The sequence below is a fragment of the Camarhynchus parvulus genome, chromosome 1A (genome assembly GCF_901933205.1).
Source record: "Camarhynchus parvulus chromosome 1A, STF_HiC, whole genome shotgun sequence".
Lineage (NCBI taxonomy): Eukaryota > Metazoa > Chordata > Aves > Passeriformes > Thraupidae > Camarhynchus > Camarhynchus parvulus.
Window position 1 is genome coordinate 47,922,159 of NC_044586.1, and position 23,846 is coordinate 47,946,004.

At 39.9% G+C, this 23,846-nt stretch overlaps 1 protein-coding gene across 4 annotated transcripts in view; it reads left to right on the forward strand.

Annotated features, from left to right (window-relative positions):
• CPED1 (cadherin like and PC-esterase domain containing 1) overlaps positions 1-23,846 on the forward strand; it is a 145,440-nt gene that overhangs the window by 5,189 nt on the left and 116,405 nt on the right. For 2 of the 4 annotated variants that reach the window (XM_030959493.1, XM_030959494.1), the window contains exon 3: positions 8,376-8,562. In XM_030959493.1, the coding sequence (XP_030815353.1) occupies positions 8,376-8,562 (187 nt within the window). Of the gene's footprint in view, positions 1-8,375; positions 8,563-21,495; positions 21,573-23,326; positions 23,844-23,846 lie in introns of those variants that run through there. The other 2 variants (XM_030959495.1, XM_030959496.1) reach the window with 2 other exon arrangements.

Below are 23,846 nucleotides of genomic sequence, written 5' to 3' on the forward strand. Positions count from 1 at the left end.
ATAAGAAAAGGCTTTTTATGGGTTCATTCTGAACAAACAGCATAGGATATCATTTCCTAGGAGTGGACAGTATGAAAGAGTCAAGATAATGATAGCCTGATGTGGCCATATCTGAAAGACACTGTGTAGAAAAAGAAGGGGAAAAAAATGGAAACATCATGGTTTAGTCTTAACCAACATCTAGAAGAAGATCCAGTTGAACATCTTGCATAGGTTACTGGGCCAGGCATCTATATTTGAAAATTGACAGTGAAATTACTGAAAAGCTGAGAAAATGTTACTAGAACATGAGAACACTGGACATCCTCTCTTTACTTGAGTGCTCTAGTCTATCAGAGGCAGAAAGCTGCACTTCACACTCAATGGAAATCAGACTGTGTCTAATGCAAAATTCATCCTAAAGTAATGCAGACATTAAAAACAATTCTAGCTAATTTCATGCTCTAAAGACATGTTTCCTTTTCTATTGATTGGGTTTTTTTAATGGAATATGCCTGCTTTGGACAGAATAAGCAGGCAACAAAGGAGATAGGACCAGAGTCTGTTATGGAAGAAGGGGAAGGAAGCAGATGTAGGAGAGTAGGGAACTACAGCTGCAAAGTAACAGTAACCTCAGAAAGCACAGAACAGATTGTGTACAGAGATGGTTGAATTTGTACAAAGGAAGAGAAAGGGAGATGAGAATGGAAGTGGAAAGAAAAGAAGACAAAGCTGATGAGAACTTTTGAAATGTAAATATCTGAAAAAGGGAATTGAAGCTAGGTGATAGAATGAGAAAAGATGATTTTTGCTATTATGCAGAATGGAGTGTGAGAGCTCTGGATAGAAAAGATTGCATTATGCATAATAGGGTTTGATCCATTTTTAAGGTTTGATACATTTTGAAATAAATTTAACTTAAAAGCTAGTTTATGGAATAAGTAGGGGAATGAGAACTTTTCACAAAAGAACAAAGAACTTTGCTAGTATGAAACCTGTTGCAACTAGCAAGCAATCAACATAGGAGGGTATGGTATGACTGATTTCCTGGTAATGATACCACAATCACACTGCCCCTATGAAAGCAGGACATTTGTTTTCCCCTTTTGTAATGTAAAATGAAACGGCACGAAGGAAACAACTATTTTTACTGAGCAAATAGCTAGAGATATTCTGGTGATAAAGGGCAAGGCTATTGTGGTAGCAGTCAGGACAAACGGGCCAGGGTGAAGGCTTTGCAGGAAGGGAACTTTGAGAAGGACACATGAGGAGCAAATGGAGGCAGAATCTCACTCCTATACTTCACTGCAACTTCCTCCAAAACGAGGTGTTTTGGTAAGTGGTACGATTGGCTCCATTGCCTGTTCTCAAGACAGGGCCATTGGTACCATGTACTACATAAAGCAAAAAGCATTTTGATAAAATAGCTCTGCACTTATTGCTCAGTGTCTGTGACGACTGCACAAATAACTCCAGTGTTGCTCTTGGATTTATAATATCATCAGAAGACAGCCATCAAAGTAATGCCAATAATCTAATTGCTTGTTCTGTATTTATCCAACAAACAATTCAAAGCAGAATTACATTGCAGCCATTTCATTCTACAACCCAGTCCTTTCTGATTAGGAAATTCAATGGAACATAATGCAAACACATTTAAATATCCTCCAGAAAGTGAAACAGGAAATTAACTTCCCTCTTACTTCTTGATACAGCAGCTACGCACACTTTTAAATATAATGGTAGTATGAACAACTTACTATTTCTATGAACTCCTATGCAAACACAAAAAGGAATTTAGAAGTCACATTTGGAGCTAATAAACATCTGCATAGTCCCATAAATGAGTGGCTTGGGGCATTAGAACCACATGCTAAGTTTTTATTATCACTCTTCTTATTGGTGCTGTTCAATAATAGTGCAGTATTTTCTGGAGTCCCATTCATGTACTTTTTGTAATGTTGTTCTGCCAGGTGATATTTAGTAGGAAAAGTAGATGCTGACTTCCTTTGCTAGCTAAATGGGAATTTAGGCTGTTCACTGCCTGTGAATATCGCTAATGGTGCTGGCCTTGTTTTTATAAGGCCCGTTTTCCTTTGTGGAATTTTTGTTGCACTCTGCTTTCATGCAAAGGCCTTTTGGTTTGCACAGTGGCTCATACACCTCTTTTGCAGCTGCTCAGTACCTGCAGGAAGAAGTGGGGTTAAAGTAAGCTGCAGTCAAGTTATTTGAAGCTACTGGACCAAGTCTCTGACAGTCTTGGCTAGCTCACTGTGAAAAGTGGCTGCTTGTAATCCACACAAGCTAATGTGGGACTAATGACACCAGAACTGGGTAGCTGAAAAGATGATTCAGAGTTTTTGAGTTATTTCCTGAGAGAAGCTTAGGCTGACATGAGTAGGGCCATCATGTTAGGATAGAGAATTTTGTTTCTGCAGTTGAAGTGATGGTCAGTGAAATTCTATGGCAACAGTTCAAACTGTATATTTGCTTCTTTTCCAGGCATAGACAATGCATCAATATTTATGGAATTATGTAATATTCTTGGAATTTGAAAGAGCTGCCAAGGAACTGTTTTGCTTTCTTCAACTTGAAATATCTTCACTATTTTCTTCTTGGCCAAAACAAAAGCAGTAATTATACATCATAAGATTCAGTTACTGACCAAATTGTAGATTTTTGGAACAACCCAGAAATTCTGTACAATAGAGGAAAGCTTCAGAGACTAGTAGAATCAATTATACCCTTATACATTCATAACCTAGAATTGGATATACCAGTTTCAAGGGAAATGTCAAAACATTTTCTTTTTAATAGAGAACTTCACAGCTCCCTGGAAGTTGCAGACAGACTGAACTAAGAATTGCAACTCTGAAAATGGATGTCTATTTTCAGTTCCAAAAGCATGGTTACATAATTCTTCAGCTTTTATATTACATAAACTGGGCCTTTTATCTTGTTTGTTAAGACATCAAAGGAGTATACATTTGATACAATTAAAAAAAAATCTTTAATAAATTTTAATGGAGCTCAATTTGTTTTCTTTTGTGTTTTTCATGTTATTCTGTAAAGTGAAAACAAAATTACAAAATTCATTTTTATGCATTTTTATTTACTTTACAGCCCATTCTGGTTTGTTTGGACCAGTTGTTAAAAGGCTGTGTAACATCTGTGTAACAGCCAATTGCCCTAAAATGAGGTCAGTGACTCAGCTAAGTGCAATATTTTTCAAGCTGTAAGAGCACATATGTCATGTCAAAGCCGACATAGGTCTCATCCACAATCACATGGGAATTCTCAGCCTTGCTGTAAAGCCTCATTAATTTCTGTGGAGACAAACACACCATTTTCTAGGTATGACATGGGCTGCAGATGTTCTTACCAATCCCTTTCAAGTAGGATACGTTGAATCTGTAATAAACTGACCTCTTAACAAATAGTCAGAGTCTTCAAACTGAGGAAGAGCTAAAAAAATTGTTGGGACATGGGAACATTTGACCATTTACCAATTATTCTCAAATTTTTCAAATGTTATGGATCCATTTTTTTTAATGTGTCTGAGTCTGTTGTACATTAAAATCATAGGAATGCCAAAAAAATCAGAACCATAAAACGTGGAAATATGTGAACAGCTTATTTTCATCTATTGTATGCTCCTTCTCTTGTACTAACTCCTTGCCCAGACCTCATTTTTATGATTGAGAAACATTTTATGAAAACCAGCAGACTCTTTAAATATATAAACACGACTGTTATTGGTATAATATTGGAAATTCTGAAAAACATCTAGTAGTAACTAGATCAGCATGTCCAGTGATGCAAGGCATCTTGTATAAAGCTTTGGAAAAAAGTATGGAATCACTTGCTACAAGCATGCAGTTGGCCAGATTTAAAAAAAAAATTCTGTGTAGCTGACAACCCACCCTACACTGCTCTGGCTTGGCAATCAAACAGAGGACACGTTGCATGTAAAACCTGGACTGCAAATAGCTATGAAAGGACAGAGCACAGAAAATAAATCTGGCAATGCTAAGTATGGATCTCAAGCAAGTACTCTAAAAGGTGGGGAGATACTTCATATTATTAAATAGTACCAGATTAGACATCGGGTCAAGCTGTTAAATTTAGGCTGCTGAATTGCTTCTATGTCACAGAGATGCCATTGCGGCTCTTCGGTAGAGCATTAGAACCACATAAAAGTGGATAAAAGTGCCTGTACCCAGTGCTGGTACCTGGTACCCAGTGCCAGTACCCGGCACCGGTACCCAGTACCTCTACTCAGTACCTGTACCCAGTGCCAGTCCCCAGTGCCGGTACCCAGTGCCAGTACCCGGTACCCAGTGCCATTACCCAGCACCAGTACCCAGCGCTGGTACCCGTGCTGGTACCCAGCGTCTGCATCCAGTGCCAGTGCCCAGTGCCGGTACCCAGAGCCCAGGCAGTGGGCAGGGGCCCAGGTGGGTGTGTGTCCCTGCTCAGTCCCTGCCAGCACGGCAGCAGCAGGCTGTGGACTGCAGCTATCCCAGCGGCTTTTGCGTGTCTCTGGTGTCCCAAGAAAAGCCCCCGGAGGAGCCGGTGCTGTGCTCTGTCTGCGAGGGCTGTCGGAGCCCTCGGATCACCCGGCCCGGTGACGGCGCCCGGTGGGAGCCGGAGGCTGTGTAGGCCCTGTGGAGCCGCTCCGGGCCATTTCCTTTGTGTTTTGTGGAAATGACCCAGGTCACTGCCACTGCCTGAACTTCCTCTTTTTCTTTTTTTTTTTTTTTTTTCCTCTCCTATGCTGCTATCAGTGTTCTGTTGAATATTCGTCACTGCCAAGCCAGAGCATTGTAAACACTGCAGCCCTTCTCCAGAGACCAGAGGAAGTTGCCTCCCGCATCAAGGCTGAGGCTGAGGCGGGATCTTCCCTGGCACATCCCGCTGCAGACAGGCGGGCTGAGCCCCTGGGGATGCCTCGGGGCTGGTTGGTCCCTGTCCCCTGTGCCTCGTCCTGCGGGCCTCGGGAGGGCACCTGGGCCAAGCAAGGCCTGTTGCAGCAGATGTGCCAGTGGGAGAGCCCTGGCATGCTGGCCCTGGAGTATTGGCTGCAGGAGAATGGAGCCACTGCTGGGTGTTTGAGGCAGGGCCTCTTAATGTTTGAAACAGAATACTTGAAGTGACGCTGTGGGAGGCTTTGCTTCCACAAAGAAAGGTGTGTTTTCCTGGCATAATAGAAGTGTGTGGTAATTGTTAGTGAGGAGGGGGGGCACACAAAGTGATGCCACATCCAAGGCAGGACCCTCAGCCCAGGCGGCGCGGGGATGGACAGGAGCGGGAGAAGCCATAATCGCCAGCAGAAATGGAACTGGAGTGACACTGTCTGGTCTGCAGCCCCTCTGTACTCCCCGCGTGTCCTCAGTTCACCCCTGCAGCACACGTGGGATGGAAAATGGAATTTTCTTGAAAATAAAGCAAGAGGAGTCTCTATCTTCTGGGTTTCTTCCACGATGCAAGTGAAATGGAAAGTAGAAGTGTTTGGCTGGAATGCCTGGAAGAGAAGGGAGAGAGAGCACAAGAGGGGGGCTGGGACAAGGGCTGGATTTAGGAACAGGGAGGGAGGGAGGGAAATGGAGAGGAAGGGCTGCCAGCAGCTGCTGGCACTGCGAGAGAACAGGAAATAGAGAAGATAAGAGGAGAGGAAGGAGGGGCGAAGGCAGAAGGGGACAAGAGTGACGTTGCTGTGGTGGGCAAGGGCCATCCGAGAACTCTGTTTTAAAAATTCTGGGATGTCAGGAATGCTGTCAAACAGGTGACCTAACACAGTTCCGACGACTTCACCCTGTGCTATGTGTGCTTACTCTGGCCAGCAAGTGATCAGCCTTTACTTGAATATCTCAGTTTCTAAATTAGTTTTGGGTCGCACATTTAGCAAGTATATGTGGAAGACTCCAATAGTGTTGTATTGAGATTTTTTCAGGGTCCCTTCATCAATAATTCTAATTCTTTCCATGGGCAATGACTGCTCTGAAGGAAAAGAACATTTGGTGTTAGAAGCAAAGGGCTCTGAAATAGTTCGTGATCTTTACTGCTGCAGAAAAACTTACACTTCAGCCAAGCACAATGGAAACCTGCATCTCACACTCAGGGGATACACTGCTGAGAAGAGTGACTTTAGCACTAGATCCCAGGCCTATAAACAAGTGGACACATCTTGAGTGAAATTTATTTCTATAAAAGCATCTGTCTCTTTTCAGTCTAGTCTACTGTGCAAAAAATGTGGTGACTTGTTTGTGTAGTGCTTCCTATCTCCAGTGATAAGCTTACTAAAATTAGGAGTTATGAAATAACTTAACTTTTAAACTGCTGACAACTGTCAGGTTGAAATTCACAAACTTGCACAGAACTAATTTAATGACCTGAATTTAATCCCTGCTGGTATGTTTCAATCCTAAAGACAAATATATTTCACCAAAATAAAGTATTGGTTTTTAATGGTGTTTTTATTCCCACATTGAGCAACCTACTTTTATGCTTTATTTTATTGAGATTTGAACAGCAAGGTTTTTGAGGGGGTGCTACTAGGGTGGCTTCTGTGAGAAGCTGCCAGGAGCTTCCCCATCCCCCATGTCCCACACAGTCAATGCCAGCAAGTTCCAAGACAGACCTGCCACCGGCCAAGGTTGCGCCCATCAGTGATGGTGGTAGCAACTCTGGAATAACAGATTTAAAAGGGGAAAAAGTGACTGTGCAACCCAGAGAGAGGAGTGAGGATGTATGAGAGGAGCAACTCTGCAGACACCAGGTCAGTGAAGGAAGAGGGGAAGGAAGTGCTTCAGGCATCAGAGCAGAGAGTTACCTGCAGAATGTGATGAAGACTGTGGTAGGGCAGGCTGTCCCCTGCAATCCTCAGAGGTCTGCAGTGGAGTAGAGATCCACCAGCAGGCCATGGAGAGCCCATTCTGGAGCAGTCTGTTCCTGAAGGACTGGGTCCAGCTGAAGAGGCTCATGCTGGAACAGTTTGAAGAATTGAAGCCTGTAGGAAGAACTCATGTTGGAGTAGTTCATGAAGGACTGTCTCCAATGGGAGGCACCCCACACTGAAGCAGGGGAGGAGTGTGAGGAGTCCTCCCACTGAGGAGGAAGGAGCAGCAAAGACAATGTGTGATGAACTGACTAAGCCCCCAGTCCCAGCTCCGCTTTCTCCACTGAGGGAGGGGTAGAGAATTTGGGAGGGAAGTTGAACCTAGGAGGAAGGGAGGGGTGGGGGAAAGGTGTATTTGTTCTATTTCTGATTATCTCACTCTAATTCCATTTATTATCAAACAAATCAGCTTCCCCAAGCTGCATCTGCTTTGCCTGTGACAGTAATCAATGAATGATCTCTCCCTATTTTGATCTCTACCCACAAGACTTCAGTGTATTTTTCCCCTCTGTCCAGTTGGAAAGGTGGTAGGGTGGCTTTGGTGAGCACATGGCTTCCCGACAGGGTTAGCCCACCACATTTATTTAAGACATAAAATATCCCCTTACCCAAAGATATGATGGCAACAGCCCAGTGATTTGCCCTTTTCAGAAATGAATGTTATGTTTGCGCTACGACTATGTGTTCGGGGTGACTCTGTTCCATTTTTTTCTTTCAAGCTCATACCTCAGGGTAGACACAGAGGAAGGGTTTTCTCTAGATGCCACAGTCCCTAGGCACTATATGGGAAGACAGTAAGTAGTAGATAATGTAAGTGTTCCTTGAGATTCACTGGGGACATCAGATACCTTTCCACTTGCTCTTATATACAAGCCTCTCTGCCAGTCCTCCTATGGGCTAGATGGTGTTGGACTAATAAGGCCACAAAGGACTGTCAAGGTTACATTTAACTTTCTAGAGCACAGTAATCTCCAGTTCTGTTTAGGATTCCTGTGTCTGATTTTACCCCAGTTTTCTTCTTATTTTTCTTAATAATGCTGCATAGTAAAACTCAGATGTCTGCACTTACATCTGCATAGGACCCACGTTCCTTGAAACAATTCACATGGGACCTCCCAAGGCCTCTCTGCTCAGGTGACCATAGCCACAGTCAAAGACAGATAGCATTCCTGTTACCAGCTCACCAGAGCAGCCAGATTTGAGGAAAGTTGTTTCCACAAAGGGAAGAATATGGTTTAAAGATCCTTGAGTCCTAACCAGAGTTTTCAAACTTTATAGTATCAGTTCAAAATGAAGATAGAAAAAATGGAGAGGCAGACAAAATAGAATTTGTGGTCCGAAGTACCAATATAAAGCAAATTCTTAATTATACTAGAACTATTTTCACTGTTGTCGCAGTAAGTTATTAGATATGTTTTGTGGAAAAAAAAATTGTATTTTGTACTGCCGAGGAATGTCCTATCTTACAATCATTGTCTTTGCACTGTGTTTGCTGTAGATCGATGCCTCCATTCTCCAGTACTTTGGAAGCCACACGAGAAGAGCAATTCTGTATGCGCCTCCTGCTCACCATGAAACTGACCGTCAGCTCTGTCAGCGCATCCTGGCAAAACATGGATATACAGTCACAGTCCTTGAAAACAGGGGACTCGTGGAAGAGCTGAGGCATGAGGGCCCTTATCACAGTAAGAATAATTGGACTTAGTTAATATATTAATTAATAAGTGTGATCGCTAAATGCGGAATTGATCCAGTGTTCTTCAACAAACATAAGACATAAAAACTCTGTTAAAAGTAATGATAGAAGCTAAATTCTAGCCCTTCTCAGATGTGTGGATATTTTTCCACAGTTTGGTGATTCTTCCATTAGCTATATCCTTCTGTAAAAAATGCAGCAGAGTAGTTCATCATAGTCTTGACAACTAAATCAGATCAGTTTAGTTCTTGATGACTTCTCATACCAACTTCATCAATATAACTGAGGAATTTTCAATAGAATGTTTCATAACAAAACACATACCTACTACATTTTCTACCTTATCCTTTTCTCTCCTAAAGAAACTTGTTTGTGTGAAGGTTTTTTCCCCTAGTAATGTTTTGATTGTTCTGTAAATTTGTTAAAGAACACAATATTGAACAAGTACATTTTGGTCTTGATGCTGAATCTGGGATGGATTACTGTTGGTTCTTAGTTCCTCTTGAAATTTGATCCACACTTCAAGCAGTCTACTGAAGAATGCTGATCTCTTGTACAAAGGACTGTAGCTCTATTGTGTAGTTACACTGCGCTTGATAGAGAAACTTGGGCACCAGTTAGGTGTGTGATGACCATGTTTGAGTGTTCTTGGACACCTCAGAGTTATGGACTGAAACTGTGATGCCAATTTGTTCTTGGAAATCAATTCAGGAAATGGAAGGCTTTGAAAAAAGTACACAGGCTACTATTCTGCCAGAAGAAAAATGGTGTAGTTGGATATTTCTTGGTGTAGTTGGATATTTCTTGTGCTAAAGGGTGTACTCTGCATCATTCAGGCTTGCAATATACTTCTGGAGCTACCAGAGAGCTCAGGTTTGCTTTGAGTTTTAACCAAACCAGATAATTTCATAGATAAAAAACTACAGTTACTTAGCATGCTTGAGATTGCTCAAAATTCCATCACTAATTTCAAGTTTCTCTAAGAAACTTTCTTGTAGATGAAGTACATGTGGTTTGCTTTGGCAGGCTGTACCAAGAAGTAGTAAATTGTCTTCATCTCACTCTTACTTCAGTCTAGTTTTGTAGTCACCTTATAGCCACTCCTTGCCTTGAGTACTTTCCATCTCAGAGTGACAGTGCCATGTCTTCAGGCTTTACTAATGTCAGATGGGCTGCAGAGAAAAGTTGGTATCTCTGGGGACTATGTGCACCATCTCTGTGAAATACTTTTGTTTCAAATGGCCAAGGAAGTGGGCATGCCAAATTCAGTTGCAACTTATTAAAAAAAATAAAAAGAAAAAGAAAAAAAAAAAAACTGTACTAGATTTTCCTACAGTGCTGAATTCAGATTGAAGTTCTCCTGTACAGTTTTTGCACTCCAAATATTGCCTCTGCAGAAATGAGCTTAACTGTGGATATTTATACTTTACAGGCTAGAATCAGTACTTCCTGTAGTGTTTTTCCAGTAATAATAATAAAAAAAATAATAAAAAGGTCAGGTATTTTCCAGAAACATCCCACAGCTTCCAGCAGATGTTGGATTATGTAAAAAAGTCAAATGCTTGCCAACTTAAGGCAAAGAGTAAGACTCTACTGCCATTTCATGGCAGCATAAATCTGCCTTTAACTATTCTCTGTTAAGTAAGTGTCTAGCTTTAAGGTTATGTTTTAAAAGCAAGAAATAAGTAATAGAGCATGTCTACATACCAACCCAACGATCTTTTCTTTCAGCTAAACAAATTACATTCAAAGTTAATTTTCTTCCCCAGTAGATGGTGGGGTTTACTCTTCTGGATGGGATAATACGCTTTATTTTGGAGAAGGGTATTTTGAGCTATGCTTTGGTATAATATTTTTCTAAAATGTTATTAAAAATATGCTACTTTAGGCCTCAATTAAAAATATATAGATAATGAACTGAGAAACACAGAGTATGAGTGCTGTGAAAAATCTAAAAAAATAGTAATTTCTTAGTACTTGATATTTCTTAGCAGCTCTATTGGGTGCTTTTATTTGTGTGCAGTCTTTCTTACTTATGTATCTTTCAAAGCTCACTCTAAATTTGAAAGGACTTTTTTGTTTTGAATGGCTGAGAGCCAAGACTCTAGCTAAGTCATATATGGAAAAAAATTCACCACAAAACATTCCTAACTTTTTTTTGGGCTGGCCTGCTAAGAATTTTTGGACCAGTTCTGCTGCTGCTTGAAACCCAAATGTGACAGCTCTGCACACTGATCCTCCAGAAAGATCCTCAACACCTGGGCTGCAGCACTGTGTTCAGTTCATTGCAGTAAGAGAGAAATGTCAGGGGAATAGTTTTCTTCAGTGGAAACTTTTCACTTCTTACAAACCATCCAAAAGCATTTTGAGTTTTGGTAACTGGAAAGCAGTTGGCTAAAAAGAAAAAAACATATTTTTTTTTTAATCATGGCAGAGACTGTGGTTTATGGGTTTGCTATCAAAAATCCATACAGATGTGTTCTACAGTAAAACATAAATTATTCAAACCCCTAATTTTTCACTGAAAAATAGCTTTGTCAGTGAATTCTCAAGAAGCTTTGCTTGAACAAAAAGTAGTTGTGCTTTCACCATTCCTTAGCAATTAAACCCACATGGAGGGAAAATTCCATGGACTGATGGTGCCTGTGCCTGTTCTGAGCTCTTTGAGACTTCCTTTTGCAGCAGCCGTAAATGAGCCAGTTTGCTGTAAATTTAACATGTCTCTTAGTCTGCTGCCAGGATGGAGATAGAGAGGTGGAACTGCATTGAAATTGTGTTAGTAGCAGATGATGGAATAGTCAGATTTTGCAGAGAGCTGGGATTACTGGGAAATCTATTTTGACATGGTCAGTATCTCCAGTAAATATCTGTGGTAAATCTGTTTTGAAGCAAGCAGTTCAGAAGAAATTGCTGATGAGCAAACAGCTCATCATAACAGCTGATAAGAAAGGTACCAGGTTGTATTGGCCAGCACATCTACAAATGGCACATTTGTTTGGTCTGCCAGGTAGTGTGGTTGGTCTTCCTTCCTCTCCTCTGGAACAAGATAAGCCTTTGCCACAGCCTTGGAGGGGGTTGAAATTGGTGTCACAATCTCATGGAAAATAATAAAAGGATCAGAAGGAGGAGTGAGAAAGCCCTACACTTCCAGGCTTTCTCAGGAGAGATTTGCCATACTGAGCTGTACAAGCCTCTGGGCTTCCTTGCCTCAGCCCAGGACAGAGCTGTGTTGCTCTATCAGAGATGAGTGGGATGGGCCACCTGTCTTCAGAGCCCCGTTAGATCCTCCCAGAGTGGCAAATACCAGAGAAGAACTTGCCAAATATTTTCCAGTGTCTTCTGCCTTCTTCCCTGTTCTTCCAGTCTGAGAAGCTCTCATCTCTGTTACCACAGTAAAGATTAACAGGATGCGTGTGTCCCTATGTCTCTGTGCTACCCTGCCAACATTTTCACAACATACTTTAAAAGGAAGGTTTTATCTCAGAAATTTGTTCTCTAGTAGGCATTTCTGCCCTCCAAAAATAATGTTCTCTAGTTACTGCCTGCTGCCTGAATCTTTCCTGAATTCCACACTTTGCCTAGATGACATCTTCAAAGATAAATAAACTACTTTTATCTTTCCTTACAGAGCCATCAGTTTTTCTGTCCTTTGCTGAATGTGCCAGCCTCATTACTCTTTGGTGACCCTCCCGTAATAGGCATTTCCTTCATTCCTCAATTCTTCACCTTTACTAATAGTTATGCAAATCTCAGCAAACTTCTCAGGCTCTAAGAAATGTGTGCAGTTGTATGTTACAAATCTGACTGGCCAATTTTAATTCATTCAGCAAGAACATGCAAAATTCCATCATTACCACTAGCTCTTGGAGTGGAAACGATTGTGCATAAGCTCAGTGGTAGCCCATCGGTCTGGCCATGGAAAAAAGCACAGGTATTCAGGCTCCTGACAAACTGAGTGCAGCATAACATTACATGCTCCCTGCTGCTTTAGAGTGTTAGTAATTTGGTGAAAGCTCTTGCAATTGCAATGAGAGACTTTAAAAAAGAATCATAAACCATTTTCATAGTATTGCTTTTACATTATCATTTCCTATTTTTAAAATACTGCAGTTCAGTATATAAAATTTACTATTGCCTCTTTTTGCAGTTTGAATGACATCCATTGAAGATTAAATTTTAGCCATGCCTTTAGAAACATCGCTACAGTACAAATATTGATGTGGGTTGGGATTTTTTGTATGATTTATTGTTCCATAAGATAAGTATTGAAACCATCTTAGCTTTGTTCAATATTTAGCTTTTCTGTCTATTTCCATGGAAATCAACACCATTTTCATGTCCTGTTCATTTTCCTGGCATTATTAAGTAGGGATCATATACTACATAGACACTTAAATTTACATATATTGCAAAGAATATTAGACCCATAGTTATTTTCTTATTTTCTGACATTGTCAATATACACTGGATTATGTCTTTTTTTCTGCCATTTTAACAGCATACTATGTTTAAATACTTGGCTGTGTAAACTAAGCCCTAGTTCCAGCAACTAACAATGAGGATGATCTAGCTTTTTGCAGATGTGGGAGTGGTGCTTGGGTGGAGCTGCACCAGCAACAGGAAGGGATGATTGAGACAACAGACCCATGGGAGCAAATCTGAGCAAATCTTGGCCTTTCTCTTTATGTGCTTGGGTCAAGAGATCTGTCTGGTATTTAAAGTGGCATTACTACATATTACAGCAAGGAGTAAATACCCCCTCACTGATAAAGCCATTTGAATATATCCAGGTATAACTCATTTTGCTGTAAAATGGTGGTTTGGGAATTGTATTATTATGGAACATAAGGCTCTGCTGCCCCCCTCTTAGCTCTCTGTAGGCAGTTTATTCACTTCTTTGTACACAGTGGTGGTCATTCCCTGTGGTAAAAGCTGGTGTTGGGGAATGTCAGGGAACATGAGGCTGCAGGAGCAAGCACAGGTGTTGATGTAGAGTGATGCAAAGTTTTCTGTCTCTCTATATATTGTATGACTGAAAAAGTGGCTGGGGGGTACAGATGAAGGAAAATTCTCATTTGATTTTCCCCAAAAGCAATTTTTGGAGTCAGTCTTTGTCAGTTTTTCATTTTGATTTGCTGGGTATCCTTTAGAAAAATTACTTTTTAAAGAAAATTTACATTTTTCATGGAAGAAAATTACTCAGTTCACTTTGTTTCCCAGTTCAAGCTATAAGGCCAGAAAATGCTGCCACATCAGTTAGAGATGGAGAAAACTAGGCTAGAAACTGTATGAGTCACTGTCAGAACTAGGATGTATGTCTTCATGTTATTCCTTTAGCATATTGTATCACCTCTCACTGTTTTCCTCACTGTTCTCCTCACTGTTCAAACTTTTGACCAGAGGCTAAGTAGGAGAAGTATCAGCTTAATTGCTGACATCTGGCCAGCAGCAAGCACTTGCAGAAATGCTCCTTCGTAAGTGCAGCCAGTAACTGTTTCCTCAGAGCTGCTAATTAGTCTAGAGAATAAACTGCAGCCATGGGTTTCAGAGGCCCCCAGGGGCTGGTGATTGTCAGACATTAGTTTTTCATTTTCCAAGACATACCATATCAGCAAAATTAGTGAAAATGAGAGAAGGTGCTAGAGACAGGAGGACACAGTGATGCTCTCTCTTCACTGAGTGTGAAGGCTGGTATGTTTGGGTGAACAGAGGTGCTTGTTAACACAAAGTGTTAACAAATTCTGCTGCCAAGGAAAAAAGAACAATCTGTTCATCATGCCTGTAGTAATCAGGGCATGATGTACTACAACAAAGTTGTTATTAGGAAATCTGTTTTGGGAGTAAAGCTAGTGAAGTAATCAAATGGATTCCCTGGAGCTGTGGAGCATTCAATCTTTGATATCTTGAAATATTAGGTAAAGAGATTTTATTGGGTGTAGTGAGTCCCCTGGTGGGGTAACAAGATGGTCTCACAGACTTCTTGGAATATATGACTAGCCTTGAGAAAATCAGGCAGACAAAAATCTGAAGAGGGAAAATGATGATTTCTAAAGATGGAGAGATTTGTGTGAATCAGCTGTGGTGACTCAGAGCTTGGAGTAACAAACAATATGTAGTTTAGAGCATCTTCTTAAAATGCAAAATATTCTCAAAACCCCCAAAATTTATGAGAATATATTCCTGACGGGAGTGGGGAAAAGGGAAGGGAGCAAAAATCAGTCATGCTTAGATAATAGCCAGCTGCACTTTGAGAAAGTAGAAAGCAAATAACGTATTGTTAAACACAGATGTTTTTCATGGGATGGCATGTAAAATAAGTACTAAGAGAACCAAATTTTCTCCCTTAGTGAATAGTTTTCTGTGGAGTTAGAAATACATCAACAAGAGTAGGAAACATTAATTTTAACTTTTTTTCTTTTTTCCTTTTTTTTAAATTTTTCAGAATACAGTTAGGAGGAGCCTCTAGTTTCTGTTTATTTCGGCCTCAGACAAGTTTCTATGAAATCCAACTAACTTTAGCAAACAATTATAAAGACTAAAGGCCCCAAGGAAAATTTCTTGTGTGTTCTGTAAACATCTGGTTGCCATTTTCAATTACAAGGACCAACCCACTGAAGGAAGCAGTTTAGTTTTTTTGGAACAGAAATGGGACACTGGGGTTTTTGTTCTTTTTCATAGTGGAGAGTAAAGGAAATGTCAGGAATAGAGAGGTCACTAGATGTTCAGCTTTTATAAATACAAAAGTCTCTGAGAAAATTAAAGTAAATTGAAATCAGGTTCTGAAAGTGTAAACAACCCTGTGGAGGTAAGGTTAAATAAGCAGGACTGGAGATCCTAGCATGCCAGCAAAAGCACAAGATCATTCTATCATAAGTAAGTAATTTAAAATAGTGTGCAAAATAATAATGGTGAAGCTAGCCACAGAAATATTTTGTGGATTGCCATACAAATACATGTGTACATTCAAATCTAGCAGATGTAACTTCCCAAAATCCTTTTGGTTAACTGTTGGTACAAATATATAACCAACAGTATACAAAACTGGTTGGTTTCCTAATGCAAAATATATGTAATGTGAGTCCTGAGCTAAGTTTTGACAAAAAAAGCACACATTTTAGAAACACTTCTTTGTATGTAGTTAAACAAGGAGCTTCCTAAACAAGCTAAATTGGTAGAAATGTGATCCTCAGAGCATACTGAGTTACAAGCATGTAACAGATTTAATCTGCTTCCATAACATGGAAGTTCATTTAGCTTTGGGGAGGAAATGCATTCCAGAAACATACATACATTATCTTGATCACTTTTTAGTTTTGCTTTTAGCAATTAATCTCATGCCACACACATCATTGGTTTCAGTACAAGACATAAGATTCTGACACACACAAATGAATTCTGCTCTCTAATGTGATGCTGTGGTTTTGTGTTAGAAAATCTAAATGCATCATATGTTTTTCTGAACAATATGTATTCTTCTTCCTAATTACTAGCAGAACATGTTCATGCTTTGTAGAAGAGCACACAAACGATTTCTTTGTATTACTAAAATAAACCCTCTGTAAGATTGTACTGAATCCTCTGTTTCAAATACACTCTTTTTATTTAGAAAGTGAAATTCTTTATTTGTTTGTAACAAAAGTATAAGGACATTGAGCTCTGCCAGGTAAAACCAAAATATAGCATTTAGTCCTAAATGTACCAAATATATCTTTCTCTGAATGTTCTATTTACTTTTTAACCAGAACATACAGTCCAGTGGAGAGTGGTATTTAAGGGGCTGACTTAGAGATTACAATAATTAAAATGATACATGCTGATTACACAGTGAGCTAAAATTAAAACTTTACTGGAATAAATTATGTCATGTTAACAGAATCTGAAAAACACCACTGTCCAGGAAGATCCACACGTTTGCCAAAGGAAAGCAGCAATGTGCACAGCTACTGAAATTAAATAAATACAAGGGATTTAGGCATAAGTATGGCTGCTTTGTAATATGCTAGCAACATGCAAATCCTGTAAAAAGCTTTGAGGTAATTTTTTATAACTGTAGTGTGTCAGATAAGAAGATAACAGCATACAATTGCTTTTTAAAGTATTTTTAAAATGCTTCCCTTTAAGAAATGAATCCTGGCTCTGATAGGGTTCAAGCAGCGACTCTGGTTATAAATATATATGTCTGTTCCTAAATGTCAGATAATTGTCTGCTAATATAGGTGCTGGGAGAATGTCAGTCAGTCTAGCCAGAAGCCTGTCACCGTCCTGCCAGAGCACTCTCTGTAAGGGATTGTTGGTTAGGACTGCTCAGTGATTTGGCTGCTGGAAGCTGTGGACCCTTTTTGATGCAGTCACTGGCTCTGAGCCCTGGTCAGCTGTGAGAAGTGTGCTGCTGCCTTTCATCACTGTGCTCCCATTTTAGGTAGAGGCATTATATACCACTGAAACAAAAACACTATTTGTTTTCTTTTTTTAACTTTGGCTACCATGACTTTTATTGGTTCAGGCAGCAAAAAGCTTATACACTGTGTAGGCCTTCATTGTAATTTGCAGCCAGCCCACACCATTCCTAGGTTCAGATTCCAACTTTCTCCAGCTGCATCCACTTTCAGCTGACAGCTCTTTTGAATGCTGCATCCCAAAGCCACTCCAGACATCAAAAGTGCAGTAGCCACCCACGGTTTAGAACATGTTTCTGAAAATTTCACACAATGTATTGTTGTTACGCTGGTTTATCTTGCATCAAAAGGGAACCTTTTCTTCTGATGTTCATTGTTCGTTCCCTCAGAGTAGATTTTTCAAAGTAATATTGAATATTTTATTACTCAGCCCCGAGGTTGTCCATTTAGAGGTAATCCTAGTTTGCACAGATGTCAAAGACAATAGAGGCTCCTCTGACATTCTCAGAAATTGAAACTATTTCTCAGTTTCAAGTTAATAATGAGATCCTCTGGATTTCTGAAAAAAAATATTTCATACAGAAAATTATTACTAAAAGTGACACCCTATCTTTGATTAAAAAGGAGAAACCCTCATATCACGACTTTCTATCATTTTTGGCAGGCATGTTTCCTTACAAAACAATGCCAATTTTTCAAAACAGAAAGGCAAAATATTGAAGGGATTTGGATTAAAAAGTAACAGTGGATTAGGATTTGAGCAACTTCAGCTAGTAGCAGGATTAAAAAAATACAGTCTTAACATATTTCCTCAATGGTGCCTCACATAAATAAAATACAGTCCTCTGCTGATAGAGAGATGCCCAGAGGAGCTGAGTGCTATGCGTTTGAGAAAGTTTGAAGCAAATTGTCCAAGTCATGAAGTGTCTCTATAACAAGATTATTGTTGTAATGACTTTGTTTCTGACATTCGTGGTAATGCTTTTAAAAATAAATATTTAGCTATAAAAAGGATTTTCAGTTTTAATTTATAGCAACTACTAAAAGTGTATATATATAGAGAGCTTACAGAGTGTTCTGTGTTTTGTAAATGCAAGATGAATCTGGCAGAACCACAGTTATTTTAGATCTGAGAGAATACAGCTCAGTTGATCTGTTTATTAAAGAAGGATTTTTGGTGTAAAATGGAGAAATAAAACAAGATCATTTTTGTTTATTTGGAAGAAAACCAGTTCACTACATTTTTTTTTCTGCAATAGGCAAAATAGAAAACATATCAGCATACCAAAATACTGTTCAACAGGCTGATAGACAAAATAAAACAAGATATAGCTATTTTGGAGCAAATCAAGAAGCATTTTTCTGTCTACATGGGAATTAGGCACTTAAATTTTTTTTTCCCGTTTGGCTTTAACAAGTGTATAAAAAAACCTCTCTCACTTCAGGTTTCACAGGCACAGTGAGGCCAAGTATCAGTGGAGCCTGTCTAGAAGTTAATTCTTCAAAAAAAAAAAATTCAGGTAATTTTCTATAAAGATGAGGCTGAAGTCACGGACTTTAAATAAATAGAGCTTGACGTGTTAGCCCTATTTTCCCATGGAATGTAGTGTTAGGGCTTTAAAAAAAGCTCTAAGGGTAGAAGTGAAGGTATGTGAAGTAGGAGAAAGCATCAAGTTTTCTTCTTCCTTTACCCAGCCCCATGGCACATATGATTTACACCGCAGATGTTACAGTACACATTTTTTTGCAAATCTGACAAATATGAGGATATCTGTTGATCTTCAAAAGTGAGGTCTGACCCTACATTTCTTTAAAATGTTTGCAGAGATAATTTTAAGGTCTCCTTTAGAGTCCATGTTTTATGGATGATCTACATGGCAGTCCATATGTCTATCATGGACTTCCACTACCCCATGGCATGCCAGGTGAGTAGAAGTGAAAGGCAGCATAGCGTGATACATAGAAAACAGTATCTGTGAAGTGCAGCTGGAAACCCTTACATTGGGCATGATTTAATTATTGCATCACTGTCTTCTGCAGTTTTGTCTAAATTATAAACAAAATGGGTCAATTCCCTGGTTCCAAGGACAAGTGATGCAGTATGGCTCATGTCCATGTATCTAAACTGTTTTCCCTGACTGAGGGTGGCCTGCTTCTCGCTGAGTTTTAGGAACTGTCACTGGCTTAGGCTGTCTCCTGGGACATCGCATGGCCACCCAGGGAGAAGAAAACAAACACAGTAGATGATTGCAGGCCAGTGGTTGAGCCTGTGTCCTGACACTGTTTATTTTAGCTATTGCCTTTATTCCCAAGCTTCTTTTTTTCAGAATTGTTTTGTGTCTCCTGGATATTACAGAACCTGGCACACTAACAAAGATAAGTATAGGTGCCTGAGTGCTCTCATGGCAGTGATCAAGGTCTGCAATTTGGATCTTAAAATATGGGGTTTTGTTTCTTGCATATGTGATCAAACATCATTATTTTAACATTATAATTGGCATTCTCATTCATTGTAATTAGAATGAGACAGGACATTAAGACAAATAAATCAATTTACTCCTTAGCTGCTTATCCTGAGGCTGCTATATATCCACAGAAGGGAAGAGGCTGTTTTCTCAGCTCTAGCTCCATTTCTACCTTTTAAGGTCAATGATGAATTCTCATTAGTGCCATCCTTCAGAGGGCTTCTCAGCTCAGGTACCTAATGCTCTGTTGCAACGAGTGGGAGTGGTAGAACTGGTGGGGCGAAATGCAGGATGGAAAGCAATCACAGGCTGGCAATTTGGTTTCCTTGGGAAGAGCTCCTCCTCCCTAGGAACTACTTTCAAATTGAATCTTCTTTCCAGCCACCAGCTCTTTCTGTTTGTTGCATGTTCCTTTCTAAAAGCCCAGACTTTTCCTTATAAAAGTAGGATCTGCAGGTTTTGCAATAGTCTAGTGGGGAAGGCGCCTCAGTACCACTTGTTAAGTCCTATGTACACACTCATCCAAGTTAGAATGTGCTTCCAAAAGGTCCCCAAGGTGCTTTGGGGCTCCTGTTCACTCATCATGTTCGGCACTGTGGTGGAGTCTCCCCAGGGACATCTTGGGGATGCCAGGGCAGGGGCTGGTGTCTTTGACAGGGTTACTGGGCTTACCCCACCCAGCACTGTGCCTCTGTGCTCCTTTGTGTGTGTGTGCATGTGCATAAGAGAGAAAAGTATTTTGTGGGCAGATCCCCTTCTTGCAATGTCCCTGGGAGCAGCTGGAGCAGGGTGCTATTTGAATTCTCCCACCTGCTGCAGTTCCACTGGGCTCCATTGTGCAGCCTGGTCCCTGCATGTCTCAGCTGCATGACCCTTCTTCCCACATGCACATTCTCTCCTTCCAGATTTCACCTGGTTTTTCATGCCAATCTACTCTCAGTAGCCTCTCTCTAATATTTCCCAATCTGTCATCTGTCTATTTTGTCAGGCAGTTTCCTTCTCTACCTTCACAGAAGGTAAGAAAACACCTACACAGATGGATTTAGCTGAGCTTTGGTGCATTTGTGACATCCCTGTTTTAATTAGGTACCAAGTACTTCCATCCCACTGAAGGTTAGGTCTAAGTCCCACAATATGTGGGTGAGAAACATATATAGCAGCTTTGACTGTCGTAGCTTATGTTGTATATTAAATACATATAAAGTAAGAATTCCAGCATTTGGGAGCAGTTGGGCTTGGAAGTAATTTTTGCTTGCATACAAGAAGAGCATACTATATTGGATTATTAGGAGCTTTTAGTTTCACTGAGGCTTGCTGTGCAGAAAATACCCATGTGTGGAGAACATACCAAAGTAATCTGAATATTCATCCAAATCATGGTGTGTAAGCACAGAAGTGGAATAACAGACTTGAGTGTTTGAACTGCCCCAATGTGTTTGTCATTGGGTCAGAACTGCATATTTTCCTTTTATTTGCTGTTGAACTCTACTAGAGCTCAAAAAGTATTTTGACAGCATATTTTCATACCTTGAGAGGTTATGCCCTGATAAAACCTATAGGTTGTTAGAGCTGCAGTCTATAATACAACTCAGTGGAGAATTTTTCGCAGCCTGACAATCTTTCCTGGATAGACTGAGAACCATCTAATGCACCTGCCTTGCAATACTGCAGTATTCTTCTCCCTGTGTCAGACTAATGTAATTTTTGAATACACTTTTATTTCCAGTATTCTGCCCATTCTTTGGTTGCACAGAAAAGTGCATGGATATAGTTTAATAATACTGCAATTTGATATTTTTTTGCTACCTTTGGTTGTCTTATTGACAGTTATCTGCAAATAGAAAACTCAACTTTAAAATGTTTGCTGCAGGTCTGAAATTTCTTTGTTTGTTGTCTGCTATATTATGGTAATTTATTGGTTGAAGAAAGGATTGTTAATCTGTTGCATAGATTATGATGTAAATGGAGAAAGGATTGTCCTGTCTGTTCTCCATTCTTATACTTATGCCTGCAATAGATTTCTTTTGCTTCTTTTACAGAAAGTCATCTACCCTGTATGATCAATTGTTCCAGTAAGGAAGATGGTGACTCTTTAACTTGGTAGCTAGGTCTAAGGCAGTTTTGGAGTTCAAGACCAGGTGGCGAAACTAAAATATCTTTACACATTTAAGAATATTTTTGATATAAACAGGTAGCTCTTGGCTTGTAATGCTAATTTTTTTACTTTTGAAATTTGCCTTTGATTGACAAGGAAAGCAGGTTTGAAACCTGTCTATGATATAAATAAACAGTAATAAAATAATTCTTTCTTTCAGGCAAGAGTGGAAGCATTATGCCTCTCCATTTGTAATTAGACCAAATATCCCTCCACAACACTTGCAGAATAGATACAGGATAGTCAAGATTACTCTGTTTTTATGAGAGGCACTGCAAACAACTTCAAATGCCTATTTCACTGCCTGAATTCTGAACTCAGATGTGACTGTGCATTAATTCTTGAGCACAGGGCAATGTTTTGTGCTAAGCTGTTCAGGGATAGATGAACTGTCCTTGAAATTAAACTGGTTCCATTTGGTTCACACCAGCCTCTCCTCTACAAAGAATGCTTCCCTTGACATTTCAAGCCCTCTTAGTTAGGGAGTAGTTGAGCCAAAAAAAAAATCCTGATCATCCTCAAGGGGAGTGAGTAGTGACTGTCCTCAGGATTCCTTTAGCCTTTCCCTGGCAGCCACACAGCAACTGCACAAAGTATTTTGTGAATGAATTGACTGTGTCCAACCGTCTCAGCCTCAATCGAAGCATAGGGTATTTTTTTACATTTAAAGTACTCGACGGCAATTAATGTGACAATAGATTTTAGCCTAATTTGTCCAGCTAAGCTAGTGGTTATAGGGCTATGTCTTATAGTGCAGTACAGTCAGTCTGAACACACTCTGAAAGAGTGAAAGATTTGCATATGGCCAGGTGAATAGCTGCTTTCCAGAACAGTTCAGAAAAATATCAGAAATGTCACCATCTTATCCTGTGCTATCACTCATGTGGAGTGATCGTTTCTTCATTGTTGTCATAGTAAATCCATATTGGTAATAGCTCATGACCATCGAGGGCCACACCAAAAGAGAAATTAAAATGCTTCCAATAACTACTGTTTTAAGGAGAAAATTCCTGAACTCCTAGGTGTGAGACATTCCTTTAGGGAAAGTCTTACAAATGAAGTATGGATATCAAAAACTTGCAAGAGGACATGTAATTAACAAAGAAAAACTATTCAGTCAAACAAGCGGCATTCTGATATTTGCACGACAGCCAAACTGCTATAAAAATAGGCTTCAAAGGATGTTTTCCCCTGGAGTGCTATCTGTGAAGCTCAGATCATCAGAGGTGTAGAATTCCCACATCCCCATACCCTGTCACACAGCCTGCCTGATGCTGCTGCCCGCTGAGATGCTGAAGAGCATAAAATTCAGCCTAGAATCAAGAGGCAGTCAGTGAGGCAGAAGTTCTTTCTTTCAGACATCTGTTAGTGCTTCCACTTTAAACTCCTGGCTAGCAAGCTATTGGCTCTTATAAATTGACAACATGGCAGGGTTGAAGTCCAACACATTCCTCTGTCCAGTTTGAAGTAGGATTTATGCACAAACACTACTTCCATAAATACGTGCTTCCTCACCCCACTTGGTACAATCTGTGCTCCTTCCATTACCATTCAGGAGCAGAGGAGGTTGACTTTTTTTTCCCCATGTATACTATGAGGACTTATGACCCATGAAGCTAAAACTTGCATTAATCTAAAACATATTTATTTTTTTTTACAGATCAGGATTACAACATGCTATAAGTACAACTGAATACAGTTGAATGCATCAATATGTAAACAATAACTTCTCCTGAAGATCTTCTCTTTACATCCATGCAGCTTAGAGGTGTCTGAAAATATATTTCAAGTAGAGCTGACACAAATTTCTCTTAAAAAAGGATCCTGTACAAATCTCAGGATCTTCCTTAGCAGAGGTTCTATAGAGGAAGGTATTGATACATGTGTTTAGAAACTGTTCTTTATTTGCCCTTTGCTGCAAATTAAAATGCTTACTTTGTATCCTGTCTCCACTGATTAAAGAGACAACTGACTTTGGATAGGCAAAATTTATTCAGCGGTGGTGTGGTTTAACTCCAGCCATCAGCAAAGAACCACCCAGCTCCTTGCTCATCTCCCCCTGGTGGGATGAGAGAGAGAATCAGAAGGGTAAAAGTGAGAAAACTCATGAATTAAGATGGACAGTTTAATAGGGAATGCAAAAGCTGTGTCTGCAAGCAAAGCAAAACAAGGAATTAATTCACCAGTTCCTGTGAGCAGACAGGTGTTCAGCCATCCCCAGGACAGGAGCTTCATAATGGATGGAATCAAGCGGGTT